We start from the raw sequence: 13,000 nt of genomic DNA, 5'->3' as shown, positions 1-13,000 counted from the left end.
CATGTAAAATATTGGCATTAACCTGCATTTGGCAAGTCTGGAAGCCGACTCTAACAAAGTTGCAAGAAACGTTAGGCTGAAGATGATGTTCATTTTAATTGCTTTCAAAGTGAATATCATTGTTTGTCGATTAACACATCTATTAAACGGCATCACGAACTTATGTTCGCAATGTTCTCACATTGAATAATCCTAGGTGACAGAGCGTCCGGTATCGCGGCCACGTTGCGATTCCGGTCCAATCCGATAATTGTTTATAGTAACGTTAATAATCTGATTGTTACACTCGACGCTCAACCGTACCGATCCGATTATGTTAGCCGCAGAGACAAATTGAACCAATACTATCAATTTTATACAGACGTAAATAAATTATTATAAATAACTTTTATAAATAATTCGCTAATTATTCTCCAGTGCTTGGCGTCAGATACGTAAACCTGCTATCAGTAAACTGTACAATCAAATACGCTAATTGTAAGATAGAAATCTATTGGATTTGACCACAAAAGGAGCACGCTTCGCTGGAATTGTGGCCATTGAAAACGGCACTACCAATATTATTGACTACGGGAAACCTAGCTAACGAGGGCCCGCATTGTTATCCAGACAAATCTACACAATTATACATAATATTATAATCTTCTAGCTCTACAAGGTGAAGGTCACGCTAACAAGCAAATATGTTTAAGAGTTTGTGTAAAAAAATATGAATGAGCTCGACTCGAGTAAAAAATAAAGTCTGTTTTGTTTCCGAGAGACGAGGAAATGAATGAGTAATTTCTTTGAATATGTTAGAGTTAAGAGAAATGTTTTTATTAAAAAATGTATTTACGTATATTCCTATGAAAATGTAAAAGATACTTCTAGTTTAATATTCTAGCTTCCAAATATGTACATTGTACATTATAACAAATTACATATATGTATATTCTACTAAATAATTGTATAGCAACATAGGAAGTTAGAAAGTGTTCATCGGTTGTGGTAAGACAGCGCCGATTGTCCTGCCCAGCTTGCTCAAGAACACGTGTTTATGCCCGTTACCTTCAATTTCATAAGGTACATCAGTTATACGATATCTACCAACTCCTGGCCATACAACAGTGCGCATGTAACCTGGTGGCTTGTCATATGAACTATTAAAACCACGAGGATTTTTTCGGAACACTCTCGGCTTACACACGTCATAGTGGCCAGGTCCAGGATCTTCGGGTTTACGGAGACACATCGACAAATCTACTAATGTATTGCGGCCTCTGTACGGGCGATCCCTTCCAGTTTTATTCATTTCTCCAAAACGACTTTTACTATATTTGTCTAAAGTCCCCTTCAAAGCGATCGGCCAAGTAGCAGCGGCTAATCTTGTTCTGTTGAAATGATTTTTGATCGAAGTACCATCTCGTTTGCCGGTGAACAAGTCGTAGGGACCTCTTAGTGATACCAATTTATTAGACTTTTCAGCGATACTTTCTTTGTCGATGATCCTGTAACGATCTGGAGCGAGTGACCATTTCGGCGACGGATCTTTGAATCTGCAAGGTTCTTCTCTGTCGAAAGTTGGTCGTGTCGAATGGGGTCCATAGGGAACTTTAAATGGTTTTGCTTTATAGTACGTCCCCGGACCAGGTACAAAGTTTCTTGAACGCACGTTTCGGGAAGTCCGACCGAAACCAACATTAGGGCAGGCTGATTCATATTTGGCAGGTTCGTTGAGTTCCGTCCACGCAGGTCCAAGTAAGCTGTTCTGCCATCGGCGTTGTTCCAAAATTTTCTGGTTTCTATAACCTAAATTTTGTGCCCATTCCTCGAGCTCACTTTTGTATCTCCAGGGATCCTTGTCTATATTTTTGGCGTGTGTTTTCTCACATAGATCCTGTATTCGTATAGGATGGTAGAGGCAGGGATCACACGCGTCCGGTCTTATAAGATAAAGACCACTCGGGTCCAAGCTTGGATGTGTGGTTGGTTTCGCAAACCTCTTAACATTTGAATTAAACGGAGCAACATTTTTGGTGACGACCATTTTCAGTAGATTAATAAAAATAATAATATTTTTGATAAAATTGACAAAATAAACACAAATTTGTTATTGATTTAAAACGTCACATTAAATTTCATATTGACGTTTTTAATCAAAAGCTTTGTGGAATGTTGAGGTTGCATGCTTGTGGAATGAGGGTTTTAGGCTTTTAAAGATATATTATTATTTTTAATTGACAAAATATATTTCGCGTAATAAATAATATTAACGCATATTATTTGCAAACGCTGCGGTTGAATCCTATTTGTGGTCAAAATATATTTTAAATCATGATGACAAGTTTTAGTACTTCTGAAACTATGATTATGACTATTAAGATTAGGACTTTAAAATGTACCTCTGCTTCCTTGCTTTTTCTTCCATCAGAAACAATTATATAATTGACTATAACATCTATAGTAAAAATAACAGACACTTTTCCAAGTAATTAAAAAACAAGTCACTTTCATAAACACGGAAAATTAACGTTCAACTGCATTCCAAGGTTTTAATTTTTAATACAATAGTATTGTTCGTTTCTCCTGACCTTTACAGTTCCATATGGAATGAAGTTTTGTTGATGCAGTCACAAATTGCATCGAGGTACGAGATTTAATTTAGTTTGCTATTGTTACAATAGTTGTTCCGTAAAATATTAATGTTGGTTGTGTAAGGGCGATTGCATACGTAACTTTTGTAAAGGTCAGATAACTTTTATAGAGTCGCTCGCAGTTTGTGCAAGGACTTTTGAAAGTTAGTCAGGCACGTGTATTTGTCGATTTGGTGTTCAATAACTAGTATATGTAGTGTGAAATAGAAGCGTGTGGGTGGGTTTATTAATATTTGTACGATATGTTCCGAATAGAAGAGACTGAGTGTAGAGAATTGGATAGATGGCTTATAGTATTAATAAGTCTTGAAATAAGGTATAGCTAAACGCAATTAAAAGTAAAATTGTTTTATGCTGATAGTTTAATACATATAAAATTGAACAGAAATTATAGTTTTGTTGATAATTGGAGGACATATATTTATATTTGCTTTACTTTTCCTTTGTTCAGTGAATAGCAAATAGTCAATACTAGACCACGATAGAGCCTTTAATTGACCATCACATTACGTAAACATGGAAAGTCGTTCGCAATAGCAACAATATTATGCATTCTCGCAAAACCACATTTGCATTTACAAATCGATCAATGGATTGTCGTTTTTGGCCTTCATACGTAATTTCAGGGTTCCTATTGGTACGGGTCTGTGTTTAGCATCTGTTTACCGTGAACTTTGCTTCGTAAACGTTTTAAATTATGATAAGTGGAAGCTATAGGGGAATCGACGAACATACATGCAAGCATATCGGTCAAATCAAAGTTTCCTTTGCTTTTATGGTACATAGTTAGGTAAAAATAAGTGCAGTAATAGAATTCTAACGACTATCCGCGACCTTTTGAAAAATACATATGTTAGCTCGAAAGACTTATGTTATTTTATTATCTTGTTTTAGACTACAGCTGCTAGCTAACTGCAAATAATTTACTACGTCTTAAAAACAATGTATTTGGTTGACGTCCGACACGTTACACTGGTAATAACATTAGAAAATAATCATAAAGGTATTAAAAAATCATTTCAGTTTTTCCATACATAAAAACGTCTTCACGATATACTTGGTCACATAACATGCAAACAGTGTATCAAGGCCTTTAGCGAGCACGACTCAATCGTCCATTGTGTCCCAGCGAGATATTGTGAGCATAAACAGTCGTTTGATTAAAAACAAATACACTAGTGCAACTAGATTCCAGTTAGTCAACCTTGGGACATAGTGGCCTACAATGTACCGACGGTTTCATTACGTCACTTGCTTTAGTTACCGATAAATTCCAATGTTGTTATAATCAAGGAAGGTTATTGAAACCTTATAAATCTCTAAGAGTGTCGAGTTGTTTTCCGAAGTGTAAAATTTCCGTGGGATGGAAACTGTGTTAGTGCGTTATTGGTTCTTAATAGCTGAAGTAAAATTGTGTTTTTTTAACTTCAGTGCATCGAAACTAAACACAGACTTTATTATTTATCTTTGTTTAGGACTAGACTTATGTCCTAACTTTCGGTGCAGTTATCAAAAACGAATCTTTCACAATTAAATACTTTTAGAAATCTATATGGCAGATGTATTAGCTGTGACAGTGTGACGTCATCCCCATAGCCTGTAGCAGTGGACATTCCCCTACGTGTTAGGAGGCTATACGTCTTCATTTACCGGTGACAGGTAACTAGCTCCTTGTTTACAATCTCCGATACCTTTAGTTAATTCAACAACTTTGCCTTGACAACTATTCCAGTCCGGGTTGTTTTACGTTACACGATCGATAGTAAAGCCCTAAGGAGTTGAAATGCAAAGTAGTAGCTCTGTACTAGAGAGTTAGCTTAGCTAATGGCATCACACGCCTCCGTTGCATACCTAACTGTCAGATCTCGTTACCTGGTATTGAGTCATGGAATCTGGGATTAATTAGTTGAACGTAATATGTCGATGCAGCGCCTCTGAGATTGCCATGAGGTATAATTGTAGGTGAGGATAATCTTAGTGACGCGATCTAATCTGTTTGTTATGTCACTACCAATTATTGTACGTTTGACCGTGGCTCACATAAATGCAATATGGAATTATGATTTCCAAATATTATTAACCTTTGCCATAGAATAAAATAATATTGAAATTGGTTTTAAGCCGTGTGGGCGTATGTAGGCAATAAATAATTCACAAAAACAACACCGCATAATTCCAGGTAAACTATTTATTATTAGAAGTAATCAATATCGATACCGATTACCATGATATAGGAATTGGATCAAAAAGAGGAATTATTTATTTCTAAATAGAACTGGCAGTTAAAAGAGACGGCTCAATTTCGGACAGGAACACGTTTTAAAAAGTATAAAACTATAAATTTTACTTCGAATTCGTTAACTACGTTTAATATAATATGTATTTAGTTTTAATTTGTACCAAAATTATTGTATTGTTTAGGATGACATTCCATCGCAATGTTTTGGATTTATCATTGTTCCGTGGCAGAGTTGCAAAATAGTTCGAAAACTTCTGTTTTGAACTTGCAAGCAAAGTAATTATTATTATAGTTAGGTACCGAAAAGATCTTTGAAGTTTATATATTTTTTATAAAGTGGAGTAGATTAACATAGCTGTTTCTCCATACATTTAGGAAGCGACTCCTTAAATATATAGTGTGAATATTTTCGTAGCTATGGACATTGTACATGGTTGCTATTATAACAATTAACGGGACAGTATCCAATAAACGGTTGAATACGCGTGTTGATTGATCAATTACGTGCAGTTACGTAGCACCATCGTAGCACGGTATTCACACGTAGAGCCTGTAGCATGCAGTCGTAGCTGTACGTAGCTACCGGTGTCAGTGACAAAATCAAGAGTGGCTGATATCATGAACTTTTTAAAACGTATCATTCGCAGTGATTCATTTGTTTGAATCTACTAGACTAAGAGAAACTCGGCAGGTCATTAATTTTATGACATAAAGTTTAGTAATGTGTAGAAATAAACCTCCTTTATGTCCAATTGTTGGGAATTAACCCATCTGCTAGATTTCAGCAGGGGTTAGCTTTTCAGTCCACCATGATGGCGAAATGAGGTTTAAGGCTTAAAAATATATTTATCAGAAAACTAAAGTGCAATTATTTTTCAAATTCTGCTTTCGATTTCTCCGAACTATGGTCGTATATTTTAAAAGTCCAATTCAAGGTGAGAGTATTTCCTACCTTTGCATAAGGTAGGGAAGTTTATCACTTGGACGTCTACGACTTTCTAAGACTATTTGAAGAATTCTCAAGTATGTAGGTTTCTTATTTCCATCGCTGGCTAAGTTATTGATGGTTTACAACCTTGAAAATAAAGATGTGGCTGAATTTTTCAACACTAGTCTGGTAAGAATAAAAGATTATTATGGAATCGTTACCATATTTATTAAATAGAGGTAGTATAGAGAATATGGTTTTAGTAATTAAACCCTCGTAATATGATCTTGATCTTACGCTAATGAGACGTTTCCAAACATACAAACACTAGTTAAAATGACGTTTTAAAATAATTCCTTTGTGGTGAAACTTGAATATAAGTGATGTGACTTCAATAACACCCCACGGAATTTTTTTACATTAACTTTTATCGAACGTAACGTTTAGAATTTTAGCCAAAATATATTCGTAAAAGAGATTGTTGGACGTATTTTTGTGCACCAAAAGCACATTTCTAACGCACTCGTGATACATTGATAAATCGTACACCGCTTCGAGAAGGTCCTTGAAACGTAACAATAATACCCATAGAATGTGATTTCGCTTGCGTGCAGTAATCTGCTGCGAGTGGCCCTCGACGTAGCGATTTTAATGAACACCCTGTAAATATAACGTAATTGGTTTGTGTAGGGATTGTGTTTGGTAATGAAGTATGTTATAACTTGTGCACGGGGTGACCCACGGCTATGATTTACCAAAAAAATGCATGAAGTTTATTAAGAAAAGGTTTTTCTGCTGTCTAAAGGCAGCGGTCTTTTTGATATAATTGTTATATCAAAACGTATGTACGTATACTTCTTTGACGTGGTCGGTAGCATAACCGACTGATATCAACGAGCTCCCGCGTGCGATTCCAAGGTTGGAAAAGTGCTATTAGTCTTTTTCTAACTGTAGAGATTATTGTCAATAGTTGTCTGGAGTTTGGTATCGTGCTCGGTATTTGCAGTAAAGCAGACCGAATAGTGACCATCGACTTGATGTCCACTAATTGTCAACTGAGATACGTGATACGCATACTGATCATCATAACTCATAGTACAAGTAAAACTAAATATAAAACACAGGCCGTCATTACCTCACGGTAGCGCCTTAATTTTATTCAACGTATTACTTACTGATTACTACTGATATTGGAAGGAAATGGATTCATTACACTATCATACCGAGTATTAAGTTAAGATTTCTTTTTTACATATACTGTATAACGTTTATTAATAGCTGTTAGTTAGTAATGTTGTTTTCATGGAGGTAGGCAGGTTCAAAACTCTACACTTTTCCCTTGTTTTTTTGGACTCCATACCCGAAAGCCCTAATACCTTATTACTTACTTAGGTTATTATTAGGTAATTATTATTAGATTATACTTAGGTTTCTCTGTCTATCCGTCGGTTTGTCGACAAGCTGAATCATATGAACCGTGATAGTTAAACATTTGAATTTTTTAGAAATAATTTATTCCCTTTGCCGCTAAAACAACATATACTAAAAACAGAATATAATTATTTTTTAAGTGGGCACACGTGAATATTTTGTTGTTTTTGTATGAATCATGTACGGATAGATATAAACCTTCGTACGCGAGTCTATCTCGCTAGCTTTATTTTTAATTTTTAATGGTAATTGATCAGATTGACTTTGTTGGACATACCCACATTTTTGTCTTGCTTTTTCCACAATAAGATTTAGTGGTGATAATTAGGCAATACGTCTTTTATACCTTACAGGTTGACTGCGCGCAAAATAAAAGTTTTGTAATTGGTTCTATACTTTCTGAGCCTATTTATTTATTTTCTAACAATTTATGTGTCCTACTGCAGAGCATAGGCCCTTGGATTTCCAGATATTCATTAAAAATATTATTTCTATTCAATAGGTGTATTATTTTACTATTTACCTCTCAATCTTAAAGCCGTACGGAGGCTTTTGACTCAAAAGAAAATAGTGTTAACAAACAACCAATGACATCGACGATTGTCTAAAGACATATATCTTACTAAGTAACACCATCCAAAAATGCTTCTTCTGCTGCCACTTTTGACCTCAAACTTTTTCGAGCGTAAAAGAAATGAGCAAGAACTCTTTTTATTTTCAAACAGTTTACTTTTCATAAATCGTTCATAAGGGAATGGCTCTCGATATTTGCTTCCCACGCAAGAGCCCGGGTCCATATCCATATTGCGTAGGTTGTGTATGAGTATTTAAAGTAGAAAGGAATTTCCTGCGAAAATGTTTCAATGATACCGGTTTTCGTGTAAGTTTATAAGCAGCACATCATTAATAATTTGACTTAACACATTAATTTAATGCACGGGAATCATTTAAAAGTTATTGGGTTAAGTAAGGCCCTTCTGATTCTATTTCTTAAGTCAATTTATTAAGTTTCTCTCCAGTAGCAGAAATTATACGAACGAAAGGCTATCGGAAAGAATTTTTTCATCTAGTAGCTAATAAAAGAAGAGGTCACGACCCCACTGACCTACCCACTTGAGATCACTAGATTAAATTACTTAAGATCTGCGGCTGCAATTCCGTGTGGTGAGGTGTCTAGTCGGCTAAGCGATATAAAGACGTTGGTTATACTACGCCGTCGAACAACTAATGAATGGATGGCCTTCTTTCTACCACTACAGTGCTGTAGTGCCAATAAGTGAAGAGTTCTGTACTTTTCAGTTTCTCCGCAACATATCAATCATTTGATTTCATAGTTCGTTCGTGGATTTCTCTTTTAGAATTGACTTTAAAAGTTTGTGGGAAATGAAGAGAAATACTATTTTTCTAAAAGCTGTGTCAGAGATGAGGTGCTTGGGATGTGTAGTTTTATTTCTAGTATTACAGAAGTCAAGTTTATTTACTAGTTCCATTAAGTAATAGTACTTTTAGAAATTACTTACAAAAGGTACTTGAAGTGATTTTCAAAAGTACTGAGTCGATTATACGAAGAATTCTTTGAACGGTTTGGTACTGACGTGGTACGGAGGGCGACGATAAGATTACTGGTTTTGGGAAATAGTTGGAATGTAACGGGGAAGAATTAGCAATTAGGGGTATGTCAGATTTGAAGGGACGCATCATACATTACATAGAGTAAGTCACAGTCTTAAAATTTCAGTTTTTATGCGTTGAATCTACAAGGTATCTCGATTCGGGAACTGTATCTGTCTATCAGTTGCAATACAATACTCAATTTTATAGACTGCCTCTAAATTACACGTAATATTATTGCAAAATATATATCCTTCTTTATTTTTTAAACTTTTTTGTACGCTCTAGGAATAGAAAGACAGTTCGTGCAACTTTCTTTCTATTCCTAAAGCGTAATTGCTGATGTTTCGCGATGGATTTTACAAATATAACTAAATACGGAAATAAAATAAAGCTCAATTCAAATGAATTGGCTGCAGTTTACATTGACTACTTAGGCTCTATTGTTGTTCGCAACTAGACTGTTACGACTATCGAAAAGCAATTCATTGAAATATATTCAGTCTTAATTAGTTAAGAGCAATGAACAAAAAATGTCCAATATTGCAGAATGTTTTCCAGCGCTGCATGAATGCGCTCCCTTTTATTAAATATTGTCGACTAAAGCCAGTTAAAAGTGAAAATAAAAGCAACATCACATCAATCCGATTACATTTTTATTTTTAAAGGTAAATTGATTAAGCGCGACTGAAGTATTTACCGTCCCGGTTCAAAATACATTTTGTAAGAAATATTTAACTTTGAAATAAAGTTACGTTGTCTAATGAATGCCACGGAATATCGTATAAACTACACGTAAAGGCCCCGGGCTATTGTTATTCTCATGTGAAGCCGCGGATAAATTGCACAAAAGATTTATTTGTACCGCAAAACGCTTTGACTCATGTGAATCGGACTTGCATTGCACATTAATTTTTTTACAAACAAAAATGTGTTTAACACTTTCGTATTTATTGTAAAGCAGATAAAAACTTTGTTGTTTACTTTCTATCAGCCTCGCGAATATTGTTTCGGGAGAAAACTTTTTTCATAATGCAGGCTAAAGAAATATAGGGGTTCTAAAGAAACAGAAAATCAGCCGTTCATTCACAAAAATCTAGCATTTTTGTCGTAATACCCATTTAGTGAGTTGAAAGTACCGCTTTTAATTGCTAACTTGAACCTAGGCGGAACTTTTTGTTGACATTGCAGTATAGTTACGTTTCTTTAGTTCGCCTTTTCCTTCGTTTATGCTATATTACGTACATCGTTTAATTAACTTCCTGACAAAGTTACTTTGATTGAAGTTTTTTCCTAGATATGGACATCAAATGTACAAACTGGATTATAAATAGTCTGCTAGCAGATTATATTTAAAAAGGGATTTTTATTTTAACTTGATTAAGTTACTGTGTGCATCTTCAGATAAAGTTTTTTAAATGAAATGGTGAGCGGACTCGGATTGAGAACTGATTACTTATAAATATAAAGAGGACGTCCGTTACGACCGTGTGTTCAATGTTTAGACTATAATAAAAAAAAGAAAAATCTTACTAGGTAATTAACTAGTTTTTCCATGGGGTTTTTTGGGTTATCGTCTCAATAATAAAGCAAACAGGTAGCTTCTCTCATGAGGGGTGCATAATCGGTTTTTTGACCGAAGCCCGCGCTCTTTAGCATTTATATTTCATCGGTTAATATTGCATGTTTTTTTTATAAGATTTTACAGAATAAAAATTCCCTTATTATGGAGTCATATCAAGTTATTCTCGATAAAATTGTGCCGTTTATATGAGGCCAACTTTAATTTCAACTGCCGAATTGTTGGAATTCGCATTGTAAACAATTTAAGCTCGGAAATGTTGGGTTTGTACATTTTAACAGTCGGTTTGATTAATCTTGTCGATATAAATAGTCGTAGTAAAAAGTTAATATTTTGTTTTGGTTACGCAGCGCGTTGCTGCGGGTAGCCGCGGTGGCGCGCTTAGGGTTAGGATGGCAGTAGCGCGAGTGCCCCTCGTGTAGCGGCGACGAGCCGTCGTGCGTTGTGGGACACTGCCTCGTCTAAATTAGGGAAAAGTGTTATGAAGGGGAACCCGAGGCAGTTCTCTGCATTAGTAAATACCGCGCCTAAGGCAAAGTTTCTTCGAAAATCGATGGGGGGGCACTTCCAAGAACCTTAGCGCGCGTGCGTAGGCTGCGACCCACCCGCCTTTCGTGACGCCTCAGAACCGCTGCCGCTTTCGCCCGCCCGCGACCTGTGGAACGCAAGACTCGACTTGTTGCGAACGCCACCTGTTAACTAAATGGAGGCACCGTGAACCTCAGGTAAGTTCACCACATCATTCTCCAACTCATTAGCTATCAGCGAAATTTTTAAAAAAAATTTTGGACCTACTTTGAAAGAGTTTGAAGCTTAAGAAAACTTCGGAGACACACCAGCGTCACAAAACGCCGCAGTTTCAAACGCTAGTGCGTAGGTTTTTATCGAGTTAACAGCTCGTGTGAACTCCGCCGCTTTTGCTCTTGTTGTGCAATTGGATTTATAAAGCACGTTCGAGATCCTGTATGTTCCCTGAGTAATTAAACTTGTATCGACGGTTTGAATATCAACTGAATAAAAAAGTAATAAAGTTGAATATTCTATAAAGTATTATTATTAACAAGCCTTTAGTGGCATAAATAAAATAAGTTTATGAGATTCCGGCACTTGTAACGCTTCCGTCGGCAATTGTTCAGGGTGACAGGTGTAAAAGATAATAATCTATAGTTTTAGGTCAACTTAAAAGAGTTTTAAATAAAAATATTAAGTTTAAATAGCGAATTAAACTGTCTAAGAATTTATCTTACAAGCGTATTATTCTCTCCCGAAATATACATATGTCACGATCTATATTCGTATAGCGCAGACTAAATAAATTTAAATAAATAGGAAATTTAAAATGGGAGTAGATGGTAGGTAAAGAGAAACTTATGGCAAGAAACTCACTGCGTGATAAATTCCGTAATCGAACGTTAGTAAGGGAACAATTTCCTCATCGCTCGCGTTTCCTTTGCGTCGATTAACGTATAATTGGCTTAAACGTTTTTGATTACAGTTATTTCCATTAGCTACATACGTGCCCTCACTATAACGAAAAATAACTTTATTAGAAAATAATATTTATCAGGGTTGGTAAAGTACTGTTTTAGGAAAAGATATTGATCGCGGTAATGACGCAATTTTAGGGACAACATCCGAAAAATTAAAAGAATATGAACCAAAGATGGTTTTTATGAAAAATATCGATGATAAGATATTTTAGGTAGGCTGTACGTAGGTAGGCTTTGAGTCATGTTTTTAATATGGATGGTTAATAGTGCTTTGTTTTATTTTTCAAATTAGATGAGGGCCCCGTGAGCACCGGGCTGATAGATCGGCGAGGCAAACCAGCACTGCTGAAGCCGAGGCCCAGACTAGTTTGAAGACCATCACTGCGTGCCACAAAAGACAAACATTACTTATTCAAACAACAACTAAAACTTTGTGAGCATTTGTATAGAATCTCTTCAATTCAATTCTATCCAGTTACATACTTGCCCCAAATGTAAAAAGTAAAAATGCTTTTTTTGTATAATCATTGATTAAGGGCACGTATAACTAAAATTTATTGTTTGTTCATTAATTTTGTACTATATTCTTGCAAGATAAATGTACAATTAAAGTAAAAGTAAATTGTATTGTCAATTTCGTGAGAGTGACTTGTAAGTTTCTTGCCAAATATTGTTATAAAAATTGTTATCTATACCTACCGCAGCCATTTTAAATGTCCTATGAAATAAACGAGTTCAACTATTCGTTTTTTTTATTTATAACCACAAAAGATAAGCTAGAGGACCATAGAGGCCTGTAGCTAAAGTTAGGATTCATTCGTCACCTTAGAGGCTATATAAAACATACCAATCAAAAGCCATTGGTAATACTGGCACCTTATAACGTTCACTAACTTTTTTCCATTCCTAACTAACAATTTAAAACTAAAACTTGAATTAAGAATAGAAGAAAGGCGGAGAACAGAATAATGTGCCAATTTTACCAATAAGGAGTCGATTTACTATTTAATATGCAAAGTGACAGAAAATATAGCAAAATACTGTCAGTCCCGCCTAAGACCGATACTCAACTGTCAGTTAACTTTA

General features: G+C 35.4%; 1 protein-coding gene and 1 long non-coding RNA gene across 2 annotated transcripts; one reads left to right on the top strand and one right to left on the bottom strand.

Annotated features, from left to right (window-relative positions):
- Positions 1-852: 852 nt before the first annotated feature.
- Positions 853-2,115, bottom strand: LOC142986490 (uncharacterized). Its single transcript, XM_076135010.1, has one exon. The coding sequence runs from the start codon at positions 2,024-2,026 to the stop codon at positions 965-967; it is 1,062 nt and encodes a 353-aa protein (XP_075991125.1). The 5' UTR covers positions 2,027-2,115; the 3' UTR covers positions 853-964.
- An 8,711-nt stretch (positions 2,116-10,826) lies between these two features.
- On the top strand, positions 10,827-12,656 carry LOC142986542 (uncharacterized). Its single transcript, XR_012960394.1, has 2 exons — positions 10,827-11,149; positions 12,207-12,656. It is a non-coding gene; the product is annotated as an uncharacterized LOC142986542 (long non-coding RNA).
- The last annotated feature ends 344 nt before the right edge of the window (positions 12,657-13,000 follow it).

Source organism: Anticarsia gemmatalis, chromosome Z (genome assembly GCF_050436995.1).
Source record: "Anticarsia gemmatalis isolate Benzon Research Colony breed Stoneville strain chromosome Z, ilAntGemm2 primary, whole genome shotgun sequence".
NCBI lineage: Eukaryota > Metazoa > Arthropoda > Insecta > Lepidoptera > Erebidae > Anticarsia > Anticarsia gemmatalis.
The sequence above is the reverse complement of the archived record's forward strand: the minus strand, read 5'-3'. Positions and strand labels throughout refer to the sequence as shown.